The following is a 27,370-nucleotide window of genomic DNA, read 5'->3' on the forward strand; positions in this document are numbered from 1 at the left end:
AACGGTCATATACATGTGGGGCCTGCTTTCTAAAGCTTAACAAGTGATGTCAGAGATGGAATGAGCAAAGATGAGGCCTTTTTACTTGAGCAATAAACATCATATCTTTTCAATAGGCCAACATGTAAAGGAGCAGGCCCTTTTGCGTAGAATAAAAGCTATGAAAGAATGGATGGTATACAAATAGATAAGACCAGTTTCCCTAGAGCAAAGCATGTAATTTCGAGAAATAAAATCTATGATATAATTTTGTGTGGCCTAGCTCACATTTAATGTTGTTCAAGATTGCATGGTATGCACACACATATGAGATGGGCAGGCAGCCACAAAGATCCATTCCTGAAAGCAGAGCTTGTGATGCCAATGGGATGCAGTGATGAAATGTTTTCTACAAAAGCAAATGCATTGCCACTCATGTACGGAGATGGGATCTTGTTAAAGCATGGATGTACATACCTGTGGTTGAATCCAGGGATTCAATGAACTCTTCTGTGGCATCTCCCAGAAGACCTCTCATGCGGTAAATGATCCTCATTGGCTCACCCTTTATTAGGAAAAAAAAGAGATGCTATGTAAGAAAATCGTCAAGGTTATCTGAATGACCACTGAGAAAGCAATTAGTGCAAAGAACCAAACCAAGCTCTTCAGATGCCACATTCAGAAATCACAGCAGCCACACATCTTATTCACCTCCTAGTTCCTCAGGTTTTCAGACAGTCCCACGTAATTTTCTTGTTGCTTACTACAGTTTTTTCACTTCCACTAAAGAAATGTCACCACATGTTCTGTTATCCTTGTCAAAGAATGGATTTCACAAGGTCCAGCTCCCTCCTTGTTTTGACCTTTAACCACATGCCTCCCATTTAAAAGAATTCCAGTGAGCGAATAGCTCATCTTATTCTTTATGTTGACAATCGTGTCAGATACCCATTGCTTTTTGCTCACCTGGTTTCCCTCAGTTAATTCTTCATACCATGTAAGTGCGTGCTTTGCCTCTAACCTTACACAGGTAATGGCTTAACAGTGGCTCCAGCTTCACCCTATGCATGACTCTTTCATGGCTCTGTAGCCACAGAAATTGGTCTTGCTTTATCGTCAGGGTGCCTGGCTTCTCACAGGTTCTATTCTGATACTGTTTTTGGCTCCTCCTTGTCTCTATCTTTGCAGTGTGCATGGTTTTACCATCACAGTGCAGATGGATTCATCTTCGCTCTAATTTCATAGTACATGATGTTCCAGCTGGTTGGATTTTCAAAGTGTGCTGTTTCTCTATAGCTAATTTCTCTAAACATGTGTGGCTTGCCTTGGCTCTTTACACAGACTCCTCCTTCGCTCTGGACTCGCATGGTAGGAGACGCTCCTTGGATCTATGCAAACACTATGCACGACTTCAGCATCTATTCTCAGAGCGTTTGACTTGGACAAGCTCTTTCACAATGAATGCCTTCCCTCTGGCTTTATCCTCACACTACAGGTTGCTTTACACCGTATATAACTTCTTAGATCAGAGCTTCCCTCTGCGTCAATCATAATACTGTAGCAATTTCCCCACATTTTGACCTCCTATTCACAAACTGTGCATGGCTTAAAGTCTGTTCTGATCTCCCAGCATGACTTCCTTTTTGTCTCTATTTTACCAGTTTGCATAACTTACCACTGAGTTAGTTCCTACACTGTGCATTCAACAGCTCTATCCTCAAGATATTCACCCATTCTTCTCATCTGTATCCTCACACTGAACATGTTTTCAACTTTTCTCTATTTTCACAATCTAGATGGCCTTTAAATGACTATCCTTATGAATTGCACAACATCGCTACTGTAGAACACTTTTCATTGGCTAGATTCTTTTCCCGATCATGTTTACTTTTGACTAAATAATCATGCAATGAAAGGGCTCCTTTTATATCCTCACTCACTGCATCTCAATCCACTACTGCACTAAATCCTATCCTAACACAGAGTTTAGCCTACCTTAGGCTGCACCTATGGTTTCAAGATAGCTCTATTATCACTTTACATGGGGCTTTTTCATCAGCTTTATCTAAGAACCACTTAAGCCTATTCGTTCTGTGCTCTGCGTGCACTGCTTTCCCCTTAGTCTAGCCTGACAGTGCCTGGCATAATTGACAGGCTTAGCTCCTATTCACCCATTCTTTATGGTCTAACATGAACTCTAATCTCACAGCATGGCTTCCCTTTGTCACAGTTCTCACAGCTTCGAAATAGGCCAGTCCTGACACTGCACCTGGCATCCTTCTGGCTTTTTGTTCAACCTGTGCATACACTTCCTTGTCTTCATCTTGACATGGCACATTTATTCTGTCCTCATGCTCTAGATGGTGTTAGCATGTCTGTCTCTACTACATGTGTAGCTTAGCATCTACTGTACACTGCTTCCCTGACTATCTTCACATTGTAAGGGCCTCACCCATGATCCTTCTAAAGACACTGTGCATCACTTAATCCTAGCTCTGCAGTCACATAGTGTATTGCTTCTCTCACATTTTTCTAACGTGCATATTTTTTCATTGGCTATTTCCCCACATGGTGCACGGCTTAATATTGATATACTATCATCAAATTGTTCATGGCTTCCGTTGTCTCTATCCTCATACCATTTGGGACTTTTGGTTCTGTCCTTACTGTGTGCCTGGATTCCCTCTAGTCCTGTTCACAAACAGCAAATGATTTGCACAGGCTCAAAAATCAAAATGTAGAACTTCTTTGGCTATCACCCCACATAGTGCATGACAAACATGTTAGCCTTACATTATGCATTATATTATAGTCCTAGCAGTTGCTCTGATCTTAAACTGTGAATTAGCTCACTGGAACTGTATCCAACACCATGCATTAGTTCACCTTCGATCAATCCATTCCTATGCCTGCCTAACACTTGGTTCTATTTTTCACTCTAGGAATGGCCCCTCATCATCTCTATCCTCTCAGTGTTTATGGGTCCTCCTTATACTTTACCTATACACTATTAAGGTCTTGCATTGCTGCTAACTATACACTGAAAAACGTCTATGGTCAATCTATCCTCAAATTGTGTTGAGCCCCATCTACTCACTGCTATAGCCTTATATTATGATTGGCTCCATTCTCACCATAGCATGGCGTTCTATGGTTCTATCCAATGAATCATCACACATGTGGCTCCAGCCACAACAGACCACACCATCTGCGTGGCAGGGAGAAATTACATTAGTCTGCATGTTATCAAATATGAATATTTGTTCTGGTCTGTGGTCTTACCTCAGTCACACTAACTTTTAAATTCCATCCAACAACTGTGGGGTGTATGTCCAGATACCATTTCCTTTGCCATGCACCACTTTTCACCTGGTTCATGCCCTCACTCTAAGGCCATCATTTCAAGCCACACATGGCACTTGTGATCATCTCCCACTCCAACTATGGCTGATATGCTCTATACATTCTCACTTCTCCGCTCCTCGCACCAATCCAGCTCAAATAGGTTTTCACAAATACTGGTATACGTACCTCATTGGTTGGGCACCAAACCCTCTTATAGACTTCAGCTACAGATAAATCCAAACTTATAATCTTATTATTTACAAGAAGCTGGGAAAACAAAAACATGAGGGTGAAGTCAGTGCCACATATCGCTAATTACACTATTTGGAGGAATCAAAAAAATCACTTTGGATGCCTACAGCACACTTTTCAGTCTTTTAGAAGTCACTCTGACATGAGCAACGTTTGCATTGCACACTTATTTAAAATGACAGCCTGTATCTAGAACTTTAACCCTGCCTGGAACAACCATAGTTAACAGTTAACCCTTCTAGGACCACAATAAGAATCTAGCTATAATGTCCTATGGACAGCAAACTACATCCCAAGTTTAACCACCCAGGAGGAGAAACAAATCTAGGGTGGGAGTAGGCCAAACAAGCAAAGAAAAAATGAGCACAGAACATATACAATGTTAGCCTTATAGCAGTTGTCAATATCTAAAGGGTCTTAAACTCATAGGAATAACCTGGAAAAGAAGGTAAAATTCCACAGAAGCAGGCTAAAGCAGAGATAGAGCTGACCAGGAGAATCATAATAAAGTACTTTAAGCTTCTTTGTGAGTACTACCTCTAGAGCTGCCACTGCGAAGAAAATACATTTACAACTTTAAATAAAAGGCGATATCCAACATTTGCCGTCTTGTGATCAGATGACCTTTCACTACCAAACCACATCTCAGTTTGGAACCACCCCAAAAAAGGATAAAGGCAACACATACAGTCAATCAATATTTTTTTCACCATTGTCCAACTTGGCTGCCTTATCACATATCTTACCTCCATTCCACTATCATCCTCCAGCAATGCCACAAGGTCACAGTCTTGGCAAATTTTGTTTTTAATGTCCCTCATTAAAGGTCCAATTCCAGGCTCGTTGCTGCTATATGGATTACCAGGCATTCGTCCTTGCAAGAAATCCTCCTGCTGCGGATCTTTTTCTAAAGTTACAAAGAACTCTGTAACCTCATTCTCCTCCTGCAGAAAAAAAAGTAATATATTGAGAATCATCAGGAGTGGCAAATTATCCAGTTTGCAATTAAAGAACAAGCTGTTTAACATTAGGAAGGCGGCTTTTTCAGGTACATCTAACTGCAGATTGCTCACCTTTGTAATATCCACAGGTGCCAGACTGGATCCAGAAGATTTTTCGGCATAGCCTCTGCGCCCCAGTAGGTGACATTGTGCTGCTCTGCTCCGCTCTGGAAATTGCTTGAGCCACATGTCAGTGCTCTTAGTTCGCACCTATTTCAGCTTCTTTCTTGAGACCATTCATGCCCTTGTAGGCGTGGCGTAGCATAGCCAAAGAAAATCAATTGGTGGTGCCAGTGTGTAGATCTTTATTTTGGGTCTTTTTAGATGGAACAGGGGGGTAGGAGGACGGTGAATAATCTGTAGTTATGTGCAATATTAACCAGAAAGAGGGTTACTTAAGCTAAGTAACTTGTTCTTCTGATGGATACTTCTAACCACAGATTCCTCACATTTAGAGAAAATACCAAAGCAGTACCTGCTCTAGTGGTGATTATGTGGAATGACTCAGACCAAAAAGTCTTGCAGGACCTTCCTGTCGGGTCTGTATATCAAGGCAATAACATTTCATGAAGGAGTGCACAAATGCCCATGTAGCAGCCTGCCAAGTAACCATGACAGGCACTTCGTTTCTGAGTGCAGTGGTAGCGGTACTTGCCCCTTGTGGAATGGGCCCACAATCCTGCAGGAGGCTGCTTCTTAATGTAGAAGGCTATTCACTTGGATAAGGTCCTCTTCTGCAATGCCTTGCCTTTTTTGCCCCAGAAAACCCCAAAAGAGTTGATCTTCCAACGAATGGTCTTTGATTTGTCAAAGTAAAAGCAGTGCGCACTTTTGAAGTCCAAAGTACATCGTGTCACATCCTGTTTTGAGGTGCGGAAAAGCACATTAGAAGAGTGAAGGATTATCCAATGTGAGTGGTTTTGGTACAAATGCCGCTCTAGTTGTCAGCACCTATTGGTTCAGAAAGTGGGTGGTGTATGGCAGCTAGACTAACAAAGCCTAAAGCGCTCTCATGTGACAAGCGGAGGTGATCACAATGAGAAAAAACATCTTCAAGGTAACAAAAGATAGGGAACAGCTGTCCAATGGCTCAAATGGGCTACACTTAAAGAAAGTAAATACCAAATTAAGGTACCACTACAGCATAACGAAAGGTTTAGGAGGAGACACACGGACTCAACGTTTGAGAAAATGCATCACATCTGACGAAATGAACAAGATCAGTTGGTCCGGTAAACACAAAAAGCTGAACTCACACAGATAACCTTTAACAGTGTCCCCTGCAAGTCCTTGCTGGGCTAAAGACAAAACAAACAGCAACACATCTGACAGTTTAGCCTGCAACAGGTCCTGGTTAAGATTGCCACGCCAAGTCACATACTTGTCCCAGCGTCAGGCGTAAACAGATTTTGCAGAAGGATATTTGGACTCTAGGATGACATCCTCTGTTTCGAGAGGTAGATCGCATGCAGTCAACTGCCGCCACTCAGTCTCCACACCTTGCTGCTGTGACATAAGATCTTCCCAAAGAGACAGACTGATTGGAGGTCAGAAGGTCATGCCCAGAAGTAACACGTACCAGTCTCCGAGCCCAAAGAAGAGCCACTAGGATGACTTAGGCCTGGTTGTTCCATTTCTTCTTCAAAACTCAAGGCAAGAGAGGCAGGATGGCATGCAGGAGTCCCAAGCTCCACTCTAGCCAGAATGCCCTCCGGTCTTTTTGGGAACCCCCAATGTGCAGAAATGTTGAGGCTGTGCATCCTTGGCAATGGCAAAGAGACTGAGCCAGGGTTCTTCCCATTGCTGAAGATACCATGTGTTAAGTCTGAGTGTAGCTGCGATTTGTGATCTACTAGGCCTCAACGGTTGAACTTCTGCCCTGCTGTTAAGAGATCCTGCCAGATGGTGTGCGATCAAGAAGATGCTCTGACGCTTCACCCAGATCTACAGTCACGCGGCCTTCTAGCACAGATCCTAGGACATACATAATTGCTATTTCTATCCTTCCTTAACCTCGTGAGCAGTGGGCAGAGGTCATCATGTCCGTTTCTCCGTTCAATATACAATGATTGTGCATGTCATGTATTTAACTGGGTAAACATCAGCATAATAGTCAGCTTTCGCGGTGAGTGGGATTTGATTCAGAAAAGTACTGAAATTCAAAGAGGGGTGAACTCACAAGATTGTTTTTGTTTATTCTGGCAGTTTTATCTCATATCTTTATACCAAGAAGTGTTCTTCACTAACCCTGGTCTCCAACACCTTTTCCAGGTTTTGTTACACGTTTCAGTGAGTTTTCACTGGGTACCATTTTCTCTACTCCGTTGCACTTGTGTATGCATGCAGTGCACCATAGTTACTGTTTTATTTGTTACATTAAGCAATGGATGTCTAAGGTGGTTAGTTTCTGTTCATAGAGAATTTTTTCTGGATTATAGGCATTTTTGAATGATGAAGGGCACGTTAGCTGTGCTTTATAGGAAGCCAGGCCTTTTGCATATTGTCTCCCCACTTATTGCACCCATTAGAACTGCTAGAAGCATGTTTTCGACTGACAATGCACTGAAGCCTGCTAACCAGGCTCCAGTGCCAGTGTTCTTTCCTCTTAAAACGAAATACCAACTGGAAAGCAATTTAGCACCACTGTAAGTCCCTACTAAATGGTACCTAGGGCATGGGCACTAAAAAGGGTCCCTAAGGGCTATAGGGTGGTATTATGCCACATAATGTGTCCCTAGCAAAAAGCACTGAATATAATACATATGTCATTCCTACAGCAGGCCTTGAATCCCCAAGGCAGGGTGCATTATTATATTTTATGTGAGGACCTTATCTGCATAAGCCGATATGCCCCTGTGATGCCTAGCTCGATTACAAGATATTGCAAGTGAACAGGGACGCCATCTTAAGGCATGCACTGGGCATTACGAGTTACCCAGCTACATAATGGCTACACTTAAACCTATGGTGCTTGGTATCAAACACCTCATCTTAATAAATCCATACCAATGATAGAACTGCATTTATTAAGACATGCACCCAAAGAGCACCTTAAAGGTGCACCCTGAAAGCTAACAATCCTCTAGTGTGCTGGATGACTGGGATAGGTCAGCCTGCCACCAAAGACAGGTTTCTAATCCCCTGGAGGTGAAATCCCCCGCTCTTAGAGGCCAGAAACAATGCCTGCTCCAAAAGGATGGCTAGTAAATAAGCAAATCTAGGCTGGAGGTTTCAAAGCCTCTTCAGCCCTTTGGTATGTGACTCTGGACTCCCCCCAGATCTGGAGAATGTCACCCCCTGCCCTGAGGCTCATTTGGAACCAGGACAGGTGAGAAATTAGCTACGCAAGTAGGCATGTTGCACTACCAGGCTAGTCACACCCCTAAGGTGGGTTGCCTGATGTGCTCCACAAAGAAGGGGTCCACCAGCTTGTGTTTTGGTGGAATTCAGAATTCTGGGACAGGGTTATGTCCCCCCCCCCCCTCCAACAAGGAAGTGGTCATATAAAGGGGATCTGGTCACCCTAGGGGTGAGTAGCCCTTTAGCTACTACCCTACACGCCCATAAATGGAGTATTCAGGTGGTCCCATAACATCAGGAATTCAGGTTTGCTTGACTACAAAGAGCAGCCAAAGGAGCAAGCACTGTGGACCAGCGGAGAGCTTGGCGTGAAACTGTGACTGCCTGCTTCCGTCACAATTGCAAAGACCCGACTTGTCCTGCAGCTGTGCATCTGCCCAGAGTTTTGGAGGAATGCCAGCACTTTGCACCCAGTCAAAATTTCCCTTTGAGTGGAGGAGACACTTCTCTGCACCTGCAGGTACCAACCGTGACTGACTGGTTCTCCGCATTGCTGACCATCGGGTCCAGGAGTGCAGCTCCATCGACCTAGCGTGTCTTCCAGACGCTGAGTCTGCCTGGAGCCTCCCTGCACCAGTACCCCAGACAGTTGAAGCACCAACACTTATTTATTGTCTGGTCTGGTCACCAAACTTGAAAGGGGGACCTGCGAACTTCACAAGGTTCCTTTGTGGTCATCCCCCTACGCCAAAGGCACTTTTCTGATGAGGTAGTGGGCCCACAGACCCACTCGAGAGTACACCTCTGGACCATAAGGAATCCTGCTGGAGTAAAGGCTGCTGTAACGGGAAGGCTGCCCCATTGCTGGGTTGGGCTGCTCCAAAGAACCGCTACCCGACGTTGATGAGCTGCCCTGCAGCCAGCTGACCTTTGTCTCCAGGGCCTTATTTGCGTGCACTGTCACAAAACTTTGCCCTGATCAGCCATGACCAGTCGTCTCCCACCAGACGGCAGTTGTAAGCAGTGGCACTGGGGTGTATGACTCATTGTCAACAGAGGCAGTGTCTCTGAAGAGTGAGCAAGCGAGGCTGCCCCCCCCTCCTTGTGACTGCATCCACAGCTGAGGGTGGGCTGGGAGGAGCTGCCTGGCAATCGCACACCACCAGGAAGCTGCTTCCAGAATGAGCGAGGCCTCCTTCCCCCCCAATCTTGTGATAGCATCCGCTGCTGATAGCGCATCCGGAAGAATTACCACTTTTACTTGAGGTGAGGCGCCTCTACAATTTTTCATACTGCCGTATACTGATGTAAATTCATCACAGTACTTATTTGAGGGCACTACTAGTTTTTCTTTCATTACATTCCCTGGAATGTTGCTTGATTGACTCAAATCTTACATGGAAGACTAGGGTTACACTGATAACTGCTGAGTTCATCGGAAACACTGTTAACTGACGTTGGCCCTCATTATGACCCTGGGGGTCGGTGTAATAGTGGAGGTATGTACCGCCAACAGGTTGGATGTACATTCCTCCACTATTATGACTGGCGGTTTTGCCAAAGCCAAACCGCCAAGTTAACACACCGACTACCACAGCGGTAACGACCGCTGGGCTGGAAACTACAGTCTCCAGCCCGGCGACCGTCACTAAGCCGCCCATGGAATTTTTACCCCACCGACCGCATTTGTTTCCGTGGTTTCTGTACCGCCACAGAAACCATGGCAGTAGGCACTATCAGTGCCAGGGAATTCCTTCCCTGGCACTGATAGGGGTCTCCCCCGCCCCCTCTCCAGAGCCCTGCCCCACCCTTCAACTCCCGACCCCCCCTACACACACACACACACACACCCATGCACATATACATACACACAATCACCCACACATGTATACATTCATACACACTCACACCAACACTCACGAACATACATCCAGGCACACGCACTCACACGACAAAACATGCTTGTACACACACACCCACTCATGCATTACACACGCATTCAAACACAGTCACAACCCCCCCCCACACTTGCACACAACCACCCCCACCACCTCTCCTGTCGGAGAACTCAACTTACCTGCTTGCAGGGGGTCCTCCGGCAGGAAACAGGACGCAGCGCTGCTGCCAGCAGCAGCGTCCGCCAGCAAAACACCACCAGGCCGTATCATGAGGCGGCGTTTTGCTGGCGTGGCACTGCTGCTGGCAGCAGCGCCACCTTACTGCTGTCTGCCGCCATGACCGTTGACGGAACTCTGCCAGCCTTCTGGCAGAATTCCGGCTACGGTCATAATTCCATGGACAGTCGGTAGCCACAGCATGTTGGTGCCCGTCGCCGTGGCGGTAGGCGGCATTTGACGCCAATGTCATAATGAGGCCCATAATACTGTTTTAGGATACTACCAGATTGATTCACTCTAGACATACCTGAAGGGTAGTTACTAAATAGATTACTGCGGCTTTGGCATAAACTTAAGAATATAAAGATACTATTTTTCTATAACTCTGTGGAGTCCTTTTTGTGGTGCATGCAGGGGGATCACTGTGGGGATGAATTGTACGAGTAGTTTAGACACTGCCTTTTAAGTTTAGCCTGCCTGCTCCGTGGCAAGCTACCACAGGATGAGCACAGGCTAACCTAAGCTGTGTTTCTCACTTACCCTGATGATAGTGAGTACATTCTGCTTGGCTAAGTTAAGTGCCCTAGCCAACCAGGGGCCCCATTTCTAACAGCAGCCACCAATGCGGATCTTTTGTTGATGAACTTTAGATGGAATATTGCAGGATCCCTTAGTGCTCGGCCCACTAAGACTTCAGATCTCCCTGCAGACACCAGATGTGCCATCTAGCATGGTTGACGAGCAAGATGTAGGAGGCTAGTGGGCTAAGAAGCCTCAGACCAATCCTAAAACATTGGGATCATAGTCCGAATAGCCTGGACTTAATCCAGAGGGAAGGCATAAATGTGTACTGTATCCAGGATGGGTCTGATGAAAGTGAGTCTTTGAGATGAAGTCAGGTGTGACTGATACAATTAATTGTGAACCATGGCAATGTAAGGAGGTTCGCCGCTGTCTGGAGGTGATGCACGGTTCACTGTGGCAAGACCACTTTGACAAAAAGTATTCAAGGTATTGAAAAGACTGGTATATCTGACCTCTGAAAATAAGGTCCGACCTCCACCATCATTTCTGTGAACAGCCCAGGGGCACTAGTGAGGCTTAAGTGGAGCACGGATAATTGAAAATGCTCATGGCCCACATTCAACCGCAGGTAGCCACTGTCGGGCAGCAAGATGAGGAAATTAAATGGGTGTCCTGCAGGTCCAACATCATCATGCAGCTTGCTGGATCCAGTTCCGGTAAAAAGAGGCCAGCATAAGAATCTTAAACTTTTCTTTCCATAGGAAGAAATTGAGAGGTCAAAGATCTAAACCAGGACGAAGGCTTCAGACCTTTTTATGTGCTGGGAAATAAAGGGATAACACCCAGTTCTGATCTCAGAGGTCGACTGCCTGTTCCTGGCTCCTTCCTCCAAAACAGTCTGAACATCCTGCAGTAAAATAGACAAATGGTCCTCCAAAAGCCGATTTGAAATGGGTGGAAGGTGCAGCAGGATGGAAAGGCATGGTGAAGCACCACTGGATTATCAGCGGAACGCGCATTCCTGATGTTATGGCTTGCCATCCATTGAGAAAATGACTGATATGTCTTCCCCTATGGTGGTCGTGTGCAGCAAGGGGTAACCTAATGCTTCTGGAGGGGCTGGGGACTGGACAGTTTGCTGTTAGCGTGAGCTGAGATATTGAGTGCTGGATCCTCTACCCAAACCCTAAAATGGATGGGGTGCCTGTTGTTGGGCTTTGACGCTTTCCATATGTGAAAACCTAGCAATGCCTCTAAAGGAATAAAATTGTTGTGGATCCTCACTTGAGAGTGTACAGAGATGAGGGAGACTGGAGAGGCTTGAGGACGAGTTGCCTTCTTGCCAAAAAGTTGAGACCAGTCGAAAGGCATATGCTTGAGCGACGCTTGAATGTCCATCACAGCACCTGTAGATTGTATCCCTATGTGGCACTGGAGTACCACTTTAGATCCGGCCATGCTGCCTAAACAGCTGGTCATGTCCAGGCCTGAATCAGACATACTTGACCGCATTCTGGCCATCTTAAATGGTCTGTACAAAGTTTGTGCGTAATTCTTCTGGAACAGCTGGCAAAATGTCAGTGACCATGTAAGGAAATGCCTTCCTTGGCATGGTTACCCCCTGACTTTTTGCCTTTTGATGATGCCAGTTATGATTGAAAGTGTGCCGGGACCCTGCTACCCAGGCCCCAGCACCAGTGTTCTTTCCCTAAACTATACCTTTGTTCCCACAATTGGCACAGCCCTGGCACACAGATAAGTCCCTTGTAAATGGTACCCCTGGTACCAAGGGCCCTGTGGCCAGGGAAGGTCTCTAAGGGCTGCAGCATGTCTTATGCACAAACAGCTTGTGTGTGCTGGTGGGGAGAAAATGACTAAGTCGACATGGCACTCCCCTCAGAGTGCCATGCCCACCTCTCACTGCCTGTGGCATAAAGTACGTCACCCCTCTAGCAGGCCTTACAGCCCTAAGGCAGGGTGCACTATACCACAAGTGAGGGCATAAGTGCATGAGCACTATGCTCCTAATGTGTCTAAGCAAAACCTTAGACATTGTAAGTGCAGGGTAGCCATGAAGAGAATATGGTCTGGGAGTCTGTCGATTATGAACTCCACAGTTCCATAATGGCTACACTGAAATCTGGGAATTTTGGTATCAAAGTTCTCAGCACAATAAATGTACACTGATGCCAGTGTGGAATTTATTGTAAAATGCATCCAGAGGGCATCTTAGAGATGCCCCCTGAATACCAGTCCAACTCCTAGTGCTAGGCTGGCCAGTTCCTGCCAGCCTGCCACAACCAGACGAGTTGTTGCTGGCCATATGGGGAGTGCCCTTGTCACTCTGTGGCCAGGAACAAAGCCTGTACTGGGTGGAGGTGCTTCTCATCTCCCCCTGCAGGAACTAACACGTGGCGGTGAGCCTCAAAGGCTCATGCCTTTTGTTACAGCACCCCAGGGTATCCCAGCTAGTGGAGATGCCCGCCCCCTCCGGCCACTGCCCACACCTTTGGTGGCAAGGCTTAAGGTGATAATAAGAAAAACAATGAGGAGTCACCCACCAGTCAGGACAGCCCCTAAGGTGTCCTGAGCTGAGATGACCCTGCCTTTAGAGATCCTCAATTTTGAGATTGGAGGATTCCCCCAATGGGATTAGGGAAGTCCCAGTTCCCTAAGGGAGGAGGCACAAAGAGGGTGTAGCCACCCTCCAGGAGAGTAGCCATTGGCTACTGCCCTCCTGACCTAAACACACCCCTAAATTGAGTATTTAGGGGGGCGACCCAGAACCCAGGAAATCAGATTCCTGCAACCTGAAACAAGAAGGACTGCTAACCTGAAAGTCCGATGGAGACGACAACTGCTTTGGCCCCAGCCCTACTGGCCTGTCTCCAGACTCAAAGAAATCTGCACAGCGAAGCATCTGACAGGGACCAGCGACCTCTGAAACCTCAGAAGACTGCCCTGAAATCCGAAGGACCATGAAACTCCCAAGAACAGAGGCACTGTTCACCTACAGCAACATTTTTGCAACTTTCTAACAACTTTCAAAGAACTCACACTTCCCGCCGGAAGTGTGAGACATCACCCTCTGCACCCAACGCCCCCGGCACGAGCTCCAGAGAACGAACACTACAGGGAGGATTCCCAGGTGAATGAGACCTCATGAGTAACCCGAGACGACCCCCCCTGGACCTCCACAGCAGTGCATGCAGAGAGAATTCAGAGGTTCCCCCTGACCGCGACTCCCTGTAACAAGAACCAGACGCCTGGACCAAGCACTGCACCCGCAACCCCCGGTACCAGAAGGATCCGAACTCCAGTGCAAGAGTGACCCTCAGGTGACCCTTGCCTAGCCCAGTCTGTGGCTGGCCGAGAAGCCCCCCTGTGCCCTGCCTGCACCGCTAGAGTGACCCCTGGGTCCCTCCATTGATTTATATTACAAACCAGATGCCTGCTTTGCACACTGTACCCGGCTGCCCCTATGCCGCTGAGGGTGTATGATGCATGCCTACTTGTGTCCCCCCCACTGCTTTACAAAACCCACCTGGTCTGCCCTCTGAAGACGCAGGTACTTACCTGTTGTCAGACTGGAACCGGAGCACCCCTGTTCTTCATAGGCACCTATGTGTTTTGGGCCCTCCTTTGACCTCAGCACCTGACCGGCCCTGTGTTGCTGGTGAAGTGACTTTGAAGTTGCCTTGATCCCCCAACAGTGGGCTACCTATGCCCAGGAACTTGAACTGTAAATGCCTTACTTACCGGAAACACTAACCATTACTTACCTCCCCCAGGAACTGTTGATTTTTGCACTTTTAAAATAGCTTATTGCCATTTTAACTAAAACTGTGTATGTTACTACTCTAATTCAAAGTTCCTTACTTACTTGAACTTGTGGTTCTAAAATAAATTAAGAAATATATTGTTCTATATAGAATCTATTGGCCTGGAGTAAGTCTTTGAGTGTGTGTTCCTCATTTATTGCCTGTGTGTGTACAACAAATGCTTAACACTACTCTCTGATAAGCCTACTGCTCAACCACACTACCACAAAATAGAGCATTAGAATTATCTAACTGTGCCACTATCTTACCTCGAAGGGGAACCCTTGGACTCTGTGCACACTATCTCTTACTTTGAGATAGTATATACAGAGCCAACTTCCTACAGAATGCTTATGGAGCAAAGAAATACATCTAGCGGTGTATAATGCTACAAGCCACCTTCCGCACGAGTCAAATTCTCAAACAAATTCAAGTGATTCTGGGCAGTTAACAGAACAAAGAAAATGAAAATAAAAAACGTTCTGCACATCTAACGCACCGGATAGATGATGCTACACAGCCTCTCAAAGATAAAGACCGGCGTTCTGTAATCATCCAGGTTGTACCTCTTTGTGGTTTCAATACAAACTGCCATAAATGCCTTGGTTTCAGATTCTGTACCTGCAAGGGACAGATTACACACAGTTAAAACTTTTGCTTGGGATAACAATGAGCATTTAAACAGAGTTCCAATATCAGTAAAAGCCACCCTCAAATGAGTAATAAAAAGTTCCTCTTCTACTAAAGTGGATCCCAAGCACAGACGTTGTCAGATGCACATGTTTAGAAAAAGGACTAAGAAAGATTTTTCAGTTTACAAAACACAGTGCCTAAAGGTCTGCCTACATATACAAGACAGAACTATGTTTCTAATGACAGTGTCCCTTTAAGACAGTGGCAAAGTACTTTTGCAAAGTATGGGTCTCAGAATGTAGTGCACTAGTTGTTTAACACTGAGGAACAAGTTACTTAACCCCTGGTAGTGCTTTTTCCCGGTTGATAATATATCTACCTGCAGATTCCTCATCTGTTGACTACCCCATGCGTCAGTCTGGAATCTTTTTAATAGCTCTCCAATGCCAGTAGTGGGTGCCAGCTCCATGGAGGGTTTGAACACAGTACCCTGAGGGGTCACTGAAGCCATTAAATGCCTTCATCTGTGTGCTGACGTGAGTTACCATCCATCTTCTAGGGGTCCTTCAAGGTGAATGGATGAAACCAGCATCTTACTGGAGGTAGGGGCAGATTTCAGAAATGTGAAGAATACAAAACAATAGAACTATCATTAGACAGCCATATAACAGAAGTAGGTAGGGTCAGTGAGGAATCTGCAGGCAGACATAGTATCTACCAGAAAAAGTGTTACCAAATGTAAGTAACTTGTTCTTTTGATGGATCCTTCTATGTGCAGATTCCTCACCTTTTGAAAAGACTCCCTAAACAGTCCCACACCTGGAGGTAGCCACATAGCTGTCAACAGCAGAACAAAAATTGGAAGAACTGAACAAGTGAAGTGACCATCCCTCCTCACTTCGGAAATCTAGACAGTGTTTCACAAAAGTGTGACGTCCGGGCTAAGATGCTGCTTTCCATATATCCACTACAGGCATTCCTCTTACTAGCACTGAAGTATAAGATTTGGCTCTGGTAGAATAGGACTCGATACCTTCAGGAGGCTCCTTGTGCGACATAGCGAAGCAAATCTTGAAGGACAGGAGTATCCATCTTGATAATGTCCTTTTTTGGTCTGCCTTCCCTTTCATTTTTCCAATATATCCCACAAAGAGCTGATCATCTAGTCTGAGCTCTGTTCTGTCCTTTTAGAAGCTGACCACTCTATTGGGATCAAGCGGATTAAGTGTTTCTTCCTCTTTTGTAGGATGCAGAGGAGGGTAGAATGTCTAAAAAGGTGAAGACTGACCTAAGTGGAAGGGTGAGACCACTTTTGGCAGGAAGTGAGTCCTGGTTTATAATACCAGTGTGTTAGGGGAGAAGGTGGTGAATGGGGTATTTAAACCCAGCGCCTGAAATTCACTTAGCCTTCTTGCGGAGAGAAGTCAAAATGGAGAATATCAGACAGATGAGGCTGACTGGGATCTATGGAACTGTCTGCACACCATTTCACAAATGTGGACTATCTGCTGGAACAAACAGTTTTGGTGGAGTATCCTGTAGTGCATACAACAAAATCCACCACCCAATGCACTCAGGTTGCCTAACTCAACCCCCCCCCTCCCACATATAGGCAGAGGCTCTGGAAGCTCGGGTGTAGAACTGCCCCAGAGACTGCAAGCAGAGGTCTACCTTGTGAGGGAAACACAGCAATGGGCACACAGAGAGGAAAATGAGGTCTGCATATGACACCCTTTATGACCATTCAGCTGAGGCAAATCTTCCTGAAAACACAAGGAATCAAGGGTATTGAAGAAAACGTGTAGCTCGTAGAAAGTTCCCCTTTAAATTAAACACGTCCCCCAAATCTCCGTGCATCAGAAACTGGTGGACACCGAATTCTGGGCAGTGAGCGGTCTTGTGAGTGTAATACAGTTCTATCTGCGGTGTCCCCACAACTGGTAGATGTACTGGACTACCTATGGGTAAAGGTGCCACTCATGGTCAGCAAGATGAGGCCGGCTGAGACTGTTTGCTTCCATGTTGAGTATTCTGGCCAGATGTTTTGCTGCCAAGCAATTTTAATGATTCAGAGCCCAGATCCAGAGTCATAGATCCTCTCTGCAGGCAAAATGTGACCCCACACCTCCATGTTTGTTGATGTGCCATATAGCAGTCATACTGTCTTGTCAATATCCAGACTGACCAAAAAGGGATAAGAGGAAGACCGTGAGAGCTAGGTGCCTGTAATTCCAAAAGATTTCTGGCCTTCTGGAGACCAAAGGTCTCTGATTTCATTTTCCTCCAGATGGACCCCCCACCCTTGAGTGGAGGGATATGTTATGACTGTTGACACCAGAGGAGGAGAGTGAAACAGTTTTCCTTGCCAAGGGTTGCAGTTCACGCTCCACCACTGAAGATACACTGCAGTGCTCCTGGAGAACTTGACACAGAATTGCAGATTTCTGTCGTGTTCGAACCACTGCCTGCAGAAGGACAATTGGAGGATACTCATGTGCCAGCATAGATGGGTGACCAACAGAATACAGGAGACTGACAGACCAAGCAGGAGCAAGACCGTTAGGACAGGAATGATCTCTCAATCATAAAACATCGGAATTATAGCTTGAATGAATATCTTGAGGAGGAAAGGCTCAACTCAATATGATCTCCAGTAGTGGTGCTATGAACAGGATGCACTCAGAGGGCACTAGGTGAGATTTGGGATTGTTGACTGAAAAGTCCAGGTTGAACAACAGTTGTGTTGTTGCCTGCAAGTGGTGAGACACCATCTCTGGAAAGCTGGCTTTGATCAGCCAGTTGTCCAGGCAGGGAAACACTAGGATTGCAGCCCGTTTGAGATGGGCTGCAACCCCTGCCATCACCTTCAAAAAGACTTGAGGTGCGGAAACTAGGTCAAACGAAAAGCAGCAAACTGGTTAATGTTCGATCCAATCGTGAAGCGAATGAACTTCCTGTGAGACAGCAGAATTGCTATGAGGCACTAAGCCTCCTGCAGGTCGACTGGCACCATCCAACCATCCGCCTCAACGATAGCAGAACATGAGCTAGGGATAGGATTTTGAACTTTTCCTTTGTGAAGAACCAGTTCAAAACCTTGAGGTCTAGGATTGAAGACCATCATCCTTTTTGGAACCCAAGATGTAACAAGAGTAAAAGTTTTTACCCAATTCCTTCTCTGAAGCCAACTTCACTGCGCCCTTTAGAAGGGAGGATTTAACTTCCTGTTGAAGGAAGTGCTGATGATTTTGTGTAAGTAAATATGGTCAGGGAGGCATGGTTGGTGGTAATGTGGGAAAGGTAGGGTTAGCTTTTCCACAATTTGCAAGACCAAGTCCTCAAGTAATGGCCCTCCATGCTTGTGGACAGGAGGATACCCATCCCCCAGCAGGTAGCATGTGCTCTGATAAGGTGAACTAGGGTGGTTTCCCATTAGGGGCTGGGGAAAAGGATGAGGAAGGAGAGGAGGGAGGAAGGGTATTTTAGTTGTCTTTGCCACACCCTCTGTATTGTCAGCAGAGGTGGTTCGCCTGCTGCTGCTATAGTTTCAGAGCTACATAATGTTGAAAACCTCGAAAGGAGAAGCCTCTACTAATTCCACAAAATGTCTCAAATTGTCTGTAATCCCTGGGCTGCGTCTGCAGAACTAAGGATCTAGCTTTGGCTTTACTAGCATTGAATCTCTTCACTGACAAATCCACCTTAGCACCAAAGAGAAGACATATTGAATGGCAAATCCATGAGTGTAATCTAGATAGTCCAGGAGAAAACGAGTGCTGCAACCAGGTGTATCTTCATTGTGAGATGGGAGTTACCAGGGCTCTAACCTTTGTGTCTGTAGTATCAAGGCCAGACAGTATCACCTGTTTTGCAGTGGCCTGCCCATCACTTATAAGTTCTGTGATGTGTAACAGAAGCTTGGATGAAAGATTAGGGATGACATCAATGTTGTGGCAAGACCCCAGGCCCAGAGACAGATGGTATGGGTTTGTGATGGAAATTTAACAATCACAGTTCTCACATGGTTTGAACCCAGATTGTTTCAACAGTGACATTTTAAAGAAAACTGAACCTAAAAAATTTAAGGGAAAAAAACTGAGACTTCATTGAATAACCATAACAGCCCTGAGGAGAGCTGAAGATGTCCGAATCTCGTTGATCGCTGAGAAAAATAGGAAATGGTATCAGCACACCGACTGGGTGCTTTAAAGCTCACAAACAGGCACACAAAATACACCCTCAGCGGCAAAGGGGAGACCGGGTGCAGCGTTCAAAGTAGGTTTCGGGCTTTGCACTGAAATCAATGGAGGGACCCGGGGGTCACTCTGGCAATCCAGGCAGGGCACAGGGGGGCTTCTCGGGCCAGCCACCGACTGGGCAACGATGAGGGATGCCTGCAGGTCACTCCTACACTGGTAGTTGGTTTCTCTCGGGCCTGGGGGCTGCGGGTGCAGTGCTTCTTCCAGGCGTCGGATTCTTTGTTACCGGCCAGTAGCAGTCGGGGGGAACCTCTGGATTCTCTCTGCAGGCGTCGCCGTGGGGTGCAGGGAGGTCGCCTCACAGTGTCCACGTCGAGGGAGTCACCTGAGGGTCCTCACTGCAATGTTGGTTTCTCAGGACACGAGCCGGGTGATGTCAGGTGCAGAGTGTTGGGGACTCACGCTTCCGGAGTGAGGCTGGAGTCCCTTTAAAGATGGTTTCTTCTTTGTAGATTATACAGAGCCGTTGTCCACAGGAGTTTCTTGGTCCTTTGGGTTTTGGGCAGTCCTCTTAGTCGGCAGAGGTCGCTGGTCCTGCAAGATGGGTCGCTGTTGCAGGTTCTTCGAGTCTGGAGACAGGCCGGTAGGGCTTGGGCCAAGTCTGTTGTTGTCTCCGTCGTCTCTGCGGAGCTTTCAGGTCAGCACACCTCCTTGTTCAGGTCATCAGGAAATCTGCTTTCCTGGATTCAGGGTCGCCCCTAAAAACTCAATTTAGGGGTGTGTTTAGGGCTGGAGGGCAGTAGCCAATGGCTACTGTTCCTGAGGGTGGCTACACCCTCCTTGTATCTTCTCCCTGTGGAGAGGAGGGCACATCCCTAATCCTATTGGGGGGAATCCTCCAAAGCAAGATGTAGGATTTCCTAAGGCAGGGTCACCTCAGCTCAGGACACCTCAGGGCCTGTCCTGGCTGGAGGGTGACGACTCCTCGTCTTTCTCATTATCTCTTCCGGAATCTGCAACTAGAATAGGTCTCTACCAGATATTTCATTACCGAAGGTACGTAACTTGTACATCTGATAGAGACTTCTAGTTGCAGATTCCTTACCTTAGAAAAGATACCCAAGAAATGCCATCATCAGAGGTGGGCTGTGAACCAAGATCATACCAGAAAGTCCAGCAGGACCAAACAACAAAATTAGCAGTCCCGACAGACCTGACTGTCCAAGCAGTAATGTTTAGCAAACATGTGCAGGGATGCCCACATAGCTGCCTGGCACATATCCAGGAGAGGAACTCTGCGTGCTAATGGAATGAGTGTGCAAGCCCTTGGGTGGGTGGGGGCGCTTCTTGGCCAAGGCGTAGCACATCTTGATGCAAAGAAGTACCCATTGAGAGAGAGTACGTTTTTGCGCCGCCTTCCGTTTCTTCGCACCCACATATCCAACAAAGAGCTGATCGTCTAACCTGAAACCTTTAGTACGATTGAGATAGAACACCAATGCTCTCTTTTGGGTCCAGACGGTGGAGTTTCTCCTCCTCATGAGAAGAATGTGGGGGTGCATAAAAAGTAGGCAAGGTGATGGACTGGCCTAGGTGAAAAAGTATAACAACCTTGGGAAGGAAGGAAGCCTTAGTGTGCAACACTACTTTGTCAGGGTGCACAGAGAAGTATGGGGGCTTGGAAGAAAGAGCTTGAAGCTCACTCAATAGGCGAGCTGAAGTGATGGCAACAAGAAAGACAGTCTTGAAAGTGAGGAGCCGTAAAGGGCAATTGGGCATCGGCTCAAAGGGAGTACACAATAAGTAAGTAAGGACAAGACTGAGGTCCCACTGAGGCAGGATACATGGAGTGGGAGGAAATAAATGGGTGAGACCTTTAAGGAATCGATTGACAATAGGAAACTTAAAGAGTGAGGGCTGATCAGGTAACCTAAGAAAGGCCGAAATAGCCAATAAATACCCTTCAAGGCTGCCCAAAGCAGAGCCCTGCAGGGATAAAGAAAGAATGAACTAAAGACCCTCAGAAAGAGCAGCAGAGAGGGTATCAACAGATTTGTTGGTACACCATGCCACAAATTTATGCCAACAACAGGTGTATACCGTTTTGGTGGAGTTACGCCTGGCTGCCAAGATGACGTCACAGACTTCGGGTGGAAGGTCAAAAGCCATCAACTGCTGCCGCTCAATCTCCATGTATGAAGGAGGAGATTGGACAGGTATGGGTGGAAAACGGTTCCCTGCTGCTGTGTCAGAAGATCCTCCCGAAGAGGCAGTCTGAGTGGAGGATCCGAGGCCATGCTTAATAGCTTTGGTTACCATACTCTCCGTGCCCAGTCCGGAGCCACCAAGTAACTTGGGCCCAGTTGTTCTTGATCTTTTTGAGAACTCTGGGCAGAAGTGGTATAGGCGGAAAGGAGTCCGAAGTTCCACTGGAGACGAAAAGCGTTGCAGAGCGAGTGCCACCTCGGAAACTCCAAAGTGCAAAACAGCTGATATTGCGCGTTCTCTGCTGAGGCGAACAGATCTAACCAAGGCTGTCCCCACTGCTGAAAAATACCTTGACCACCTCTGGATGGAGACGCCATTCGTGATCGGCTGTGCATCCAGAGCTGAGTTCGTCTGCTCTGGTGTTTAGAGAGCCTTCTAGATGTTGAACCACCAGGGTAATGTCCAGATATACCAGCCATGTTAAGAGGCGTAAGTGCCTCTTGACAAAGGTTCCAGGATCCTACTATGCCCCGTTTATTGGAGTACCACATGGAGGTAGTGTTGTCCGTGAACATATGCCCTACTTTCCCTTTGACAGAGGGAAGAAATGCTTTCAATGCAAGCGTGATCGCCCAGAGCTTCAGATGATTGATATGGAGCCAAGACACCACTGGAGACCAGAGGTCTCTGATCTCCACCTCTCCTATGTGGCTGCCCCATCTCAGAAGTGAAGCATCTGTCACTATGGATAGATCTGGCTAGGGAAGGGAGAGTAATCTGCCACGGACCCAATGTGGATTCGAAAGCCACCACTGCAGGTCTTTCGCAGTCCCCTCCAAGATCTGGACCATGTCGGAGAGATTTCCCTGATGCTGCGCCCACTGGAACTTCAAGTCCTACTGCAGAGCCCGCATATGCCATCTGGTATGTGTCACTAGCAGGATGCAGGAGGCCATGAGGCCCAGCAGCCTCACAGTCAGTCTCATTGAAACCCAAGAAAGAGGCTGAAAGATCGAAATCATAACCTGAATATCTTGGACTAACTTTTCAGGAGGGATATCCTGAAACTGCACTGTGTCCAGAACAGCTCAGATGAAAGGGAGTATCTGAGAGGAAGTCTGGTCTGACTTGGGCATATTTATAGTGAACCCAAGTGTGCGCAGGAGGTTCGTCATAGTCTGAAGGTGGGAGATGACTTTCCAGGGCAAGTCTGCCTTCAACAGCCAGTCGTCAATGTAGGGGAAGACTGAAACCCCTAACCTGCACAGATGAGCTGCAACCACCGCCATCACTTTTGTGAACACCGGAGAGGCACTGGTAAGGCCGAAGGGGAGCACGGTAAACTGAAAGTGCAAACTGGATCAGAGGGGACAGACTAGGAGGGTTTGGAGGCTGCAGCGGGGGCCGGGGTGGACTGGGTAGACCTCTTGTTCCCTGCCCCACGCCCACATGGCACGGTGGCTGGGACGTAAGCCCTTGTCTTTTTTGGGGACCAGAAAGTAGTGGGAATATCAACCACGACCTACTTCTGGTGCAGGGACCAAGAGTGCCGCGACTTCCTGGCGAAGAAGTGCCAAATGATCACCCAGTATACAGCTGGATGATGGAGGCATGGCTGGTGGGGCAGATTCGAAGCGGCCTGAGTAGCCCCTTCGAACGATCTGCAAAACCCACCTGTCCATAGTGATGGATTCCCAGTGGGGCAGGTGACCACTGGACCAGAGTGAGGGGACCGACTAGGAGGGTTTGGAGGCTGCAGCAGTGGCTGGGACGGACTGTCCCACAACCACCTGGGATTCAAACAGCAGCTGAACAGCATGGGTGACACAGTGGCTGGGACGGATACGCGACAGCGAGTCCCTTCCTTGGACTGTTGGGGGCGAGGGGCAGTGGAAAGGCCAAGGGACCGAGCCGTAGCCCAGGACTCCTTGAACCTCTCCAAAGCCGAGTCCGCCTTCTCTCCAAAGAGACGGGAGCCATCAAAGGGCATGACCATAAGGGTCTGTTGGACATCCCCCCAAAAAAACAGATGTAGATAACCAGGCATGGCGCCTCAAGGCCACCGTCGTCGCAACCGATCTGCCTAGAATGTTAGTCGTGTCCAGCCCACAACCTGCACAACCGTGTTCACAGACCACAGCGAAAGACTGGGGGAAGAAAACTTCCCAAATTGTTCCAGCCTTTTTGATTCCCTATCCGGAGGTGCGGAAGGGAATGTCCCAGAGGAAGAGGAAGCCTGGATGACAAGGCTCTCAAGCATGGGGTGCTGGGACAGGAATTTAGAGTTGTTCGGGGCGGGCCGATGGCAGTGTGGGATAGTCCAGTTCACAGGAGCCCCTGTGTTGGGTCTGGACCAAGTACCCAAAAGGATATCAGTGAGGGCCTTCATTGAATGGCAGAAGGGGTTCAGATGTGGAAGCACCTGGCTGAAGCACATCCATCAGGAGATTTGACCTGACCTGAAGAGTAGGCAGCTCAAGGCCAAAGACCTCAGCCGCTCTACTGACCACCATAGAATAAGTCGCTCCCTGTGCCATAGACACGGTAGGAGACAGCATGCCAGCGTCTGGAGAAGTGTACAGGTCACTGGCCTCACCCAAAACTTGTGCCCATTCCAAATTAGTGTCATCCTGGTATTTATAAGGGTCCAGGGACCCCTCCAATCCTTCCCCGAATTCATAGCCATAAGAAAATGGGTCCTATCCGACCTGGGGTGAATAGGTCCCATCGAAGACAGTGATGGCGTCGGCCAACACCGTTCCGAGTCGTCGGGGATAAGGTGCCCACCATCAACGTCAGGAGCGTTAACAATCGAACTGGCACTGGGGAAGGTCTCAGTGTACGACCAGCATCAGTACGGATCCAAAGGGGACCTAGGTGGCCAGAGCCGAAGACGCCTGCACGGAAACCAAAGGCCCCCCGACCGAACCCCTTAGTCCCAAAGGTGCCGTATCGGGGTTGGTCTACCCAAAAATTAGGCGCACGGCCTCATAAAAAACTATCAATTGGGCAGGGGTCGCTTTGGCTCCCGGAAACTCTGGGAAGCACACAGTGTGGACCCAGAAGCAGGCTCTGCAGACGGAGGCCTAGAGCATCAACGCTCCTCCCACGTAGCATCAGCCAAGTGACGGGGTGAAGTCGGCTTTGACGACTTCTTATCTTGGCCTGAAGTATTGGAGGAAGAAGAATCAATCAATCAATCAAGGATTTATAGAGCGCACTAATCACCCGTTAGGGTCTCAAGGCGCTGGGGGGGGAGCTACTGGTCTTGAGGCGTTTCCTGAATGTCAAGAGGTCTTGGGTCTGGCGAAGGTGGAGCGGTAGGGAGTTCGAGGTCTTGGCAGCTAGGTGAGAGAAGGATCTTCCTCCGGTAGTGGAGCAGCGGATGCGGGGGATGGAAGCGAGGGCGAGGCTGGCGGAGCGAAGATTGCGGGTGGGGGTGGGGGTGTGGAAGGTGAGTCTGTCGTTGAGGTAGGCTGGGCCTGTGTCGTAGAGGGCCTTGTGTGCGTGGATGAGGAGTTTGAAGGTGATCCTCTTTGATACTGGCAGCCAGTGAAGGTCTCTGAGGTGGGGGGAAATGTGGTTAAAGCGTGGGATGTCCAGAAAGAGGCAGGCAAATGGGTTCTGGATTCTTTGCAGCTTTGTTAGGAGTTTGGTTGTTTTTCTGCATATAGGGCGTTTCCGTAGTCCAATCGGCTGCTGAAAAGGGCGTGGGTGACTGTTTTCATGGTTTCAACGGGAACATGCAGACAGTGTTGTAGCAGGAAGAGGAGATGGCATTGACCTGCTGAGTCATGCAGTGTGTGGAGTCCAAGATAAAGCCTAGGTTGCGTACGTGGGTGGTGGGTGAGGGTAAGGTTCCTAGGTAGGTGGGCCACCAGGAGTCATTACAAGTTGAGGGGTTGTTGCCAAAGATGAGGATTTCTGTCTTGTCTGTGTTTAACTTGAAGTGGCTTGATTCCATCCGGCTGGCGATGGCATGCAGTCCGTTGTGGAGGTTGTTCTTTGCAGTTGTAGGGTCTTTCGTGAGGGAGAGGATGAGCTGAGTGTCGTCTGCGTAGGAAACTATGTTGATGTGGTGGGTTCGTGCGATGTTGGCGAGGGGGGCCATGTAAACGTTGATGAGCCTGGGGCTGAGCGATGTCCTTGGGGAACGCCACAGATGATTCTGGAGGTTTCTGACAGGAACGGTGGGAGGCGGACTCTCTGGGTTCTGCCTGAGAGAAATTACGAGATGCAGTCGAGTGCCTTGTCACGTATTCCAACGTTGTGGAGGCGTGTGCGGAGAGTGTGATGACATACTGTGTTGAAAGCTGCGGAGAGGTCCAGGAGGATGAGTGCTGCTGTTTCTCCTTCATCGAGCATGGTCCTAATGTCGTCTCTGGCAGCAATGAGTGCAGTCTGGGTGCTGTGGTTTCTGCGGAATCCGGATTGGGAGGTGTTGAGTATCTTGCTTTCTTCCAGGAACTGGGATAGTTGTCTGTTTATGATTTTTTTGATGACCTTGGCTGGGAAGGGGAGGAGGAAGATCGGCCGGTAGTTCTTGGTGTCGTCTGGGTCTGCCTTTGGTTTCTTCAGCAGGGCGTTGATTTCTGCATCCTTCCATCTTTCTGGGAAGGTGGCTGACTCAAAGGAGCTGTTGATGGTTTTGCAGAGGTGGGGGGCGATGATTATGTTTGCCTTATTGAAGATATGGTGTGTGCAGGGGTCCGATGGTGATCCGGAGTGGATGGAGGCCATGGTGGTGGCGGTGTCCTCTATGTTGACAGGGGTACAGGTGTGGAGGAGGTGGGTGTTGCTTGGAGCGTTGGGTTCTTGGGAGTTTGTAATCAGCTGGTGGGTCTGGGGTTTGAAGCTATTGTGGATTTATTCTATCTTTCGACGGAAGTGGGTTGCCAGGGAGTTGAAGAACTCCTGTGATGGCGGGGCTTCGTTGGAGCAAGTCCTGGGGGTGGAGAGCTCATTGACGATGCTGAAGAGCTCTTTACTGTTGTGAGCGTCGGTGGTTTTTGAAGTGGGTCCTTTTGGTGGTGCGGATCAGTTGGTGATGTTTGCGTAGGGCATCCTTGAAAGCGATGTGGTTGGAGTTAGTAGGGTCAAGGTGCCCAGGTTTTTTCCGTTCTGCGACATAGCCGTTTGGATTCCTGTAGTTCTGGGTTGAACCAGCTGGCCTTGATTCTGTGGGAGGTGTTTTTTTTTTTTTTTTTGAGCGGTATGTCGGTGTTGGATGCAATCTTCTATCCAACAATGCATGTGGTTGGTGGCTGTGTTGCGGTCCCAGGGGGTGGGCCCGGGCGAGAGTGGAGATCAGTTGATCCGTTGATATTTTGCTCCAGTTGTGTCGGGGGGGGGCGGGGTTTGTGTACGGTGGTGGTGAGTGACTGGTTTCTTGTAGGAGAATTGGATGCAAAGGTGGTCTGTCCAGCTGAGTTCGGTGGTGTGGCTGAAAGAGACATGGTTGCTGGCTGAGAAGATGGGGTCGAGTGTGTGGCCTGCGGAGTGGGTGGGTGTAGTGTAGAATGGTGGTGGCTCCGCAGGCGTTCAAGACCTTGCCCTCGATTGAGACCGGGACCTACGCGGAGTCGAGCGCCGGGCTGCCATGAGCTTGCGTACCGCTCCCTCAAAGCCTTCAGGGTGCATGGCCTGGCACTCGGAGCACGACTTCAGGTCATGGTCGCACTCCAGGCACCACAAACAGACCCGATGCGGATCAGCCACCAACATCATGCGGTGACAGTCCTCCCACGGCTTCAAACCTGTCTTCGGGGACATCCTCGACGCACAAAAAACTCCCCAGAAAAATCGACAACAGGGCTGAAATCGGTCAAAAAGAGACCACAGTAGCTCTCTCCAGATACGCACGTGGCATGGAAAGAAAACAACTTACGTCAATGCGCTGAGGCAGCGTCTATGTACTTCTCCCGACGTCATCACAGCGACTACAACAGCGCCCACAGAGTTGACAGTGGCCACCTACCGACACACAAGGG

The 27,370-nt window shown here is 48.1% G+C and overlaps 1 protein-coding gene across 17 annotated transcripts in view; it reads right to left on the reverse strand.

Annotated features, from left to right (window-relative positions):
* The window catches only part of UBR4 (ubiquitin protein ligase E3 component n-recognin 4), a 1,862,787-nt gene that overhangs the window by 163,672 nt on the left and 1,671,745 nt on the right, over nucleotides 1–27,370 (reverse strand). For all 17 annotated transcript variants that reach the window (XM_069240131.1, XM_069240143.1, XM_069240141.1 and 14 more), the window contains 4 exons: nucleotides 14,840–14,961; nucleotides 4,323–4,520; nucleotides 3,511–3,591; nucleotides 457–544 (listed from right to left, as the gene is read on the reverse strand). In XM_069240131.1, coding sequence (XP_069096232.1) covers nucleotides 457–544; nucleotides 3,511–3,591; nucleotides 4,323–4,520; nucleotides 14,840–14,961 — 489 coding nt within the window. The remainder of the gene's footprint in view (nucleotides 1–456; nucleotides 545–3,510; nucleotides 3,592–4,322; nucleotides 4,521–14,839; nucleotides 14,962–27,370) is intronic.

Source organism: Pleurodeles waltl, chromosome 6, assembly GCF_031143425.1.
Source record: "Pleurodeles waltl isolate 20211129_DDA chromosome 6, aPleWal1.hap1.20221129, whole genome shotgun sequence".
In the NCBI taxonomy this organism is placed as follows: domain Eukaryota; kingdom Metazoa; phylum Chordata; class Amphibia; order Caudata; family Salamandridae; genus Pleurodeles; species Pleurodeles waltl.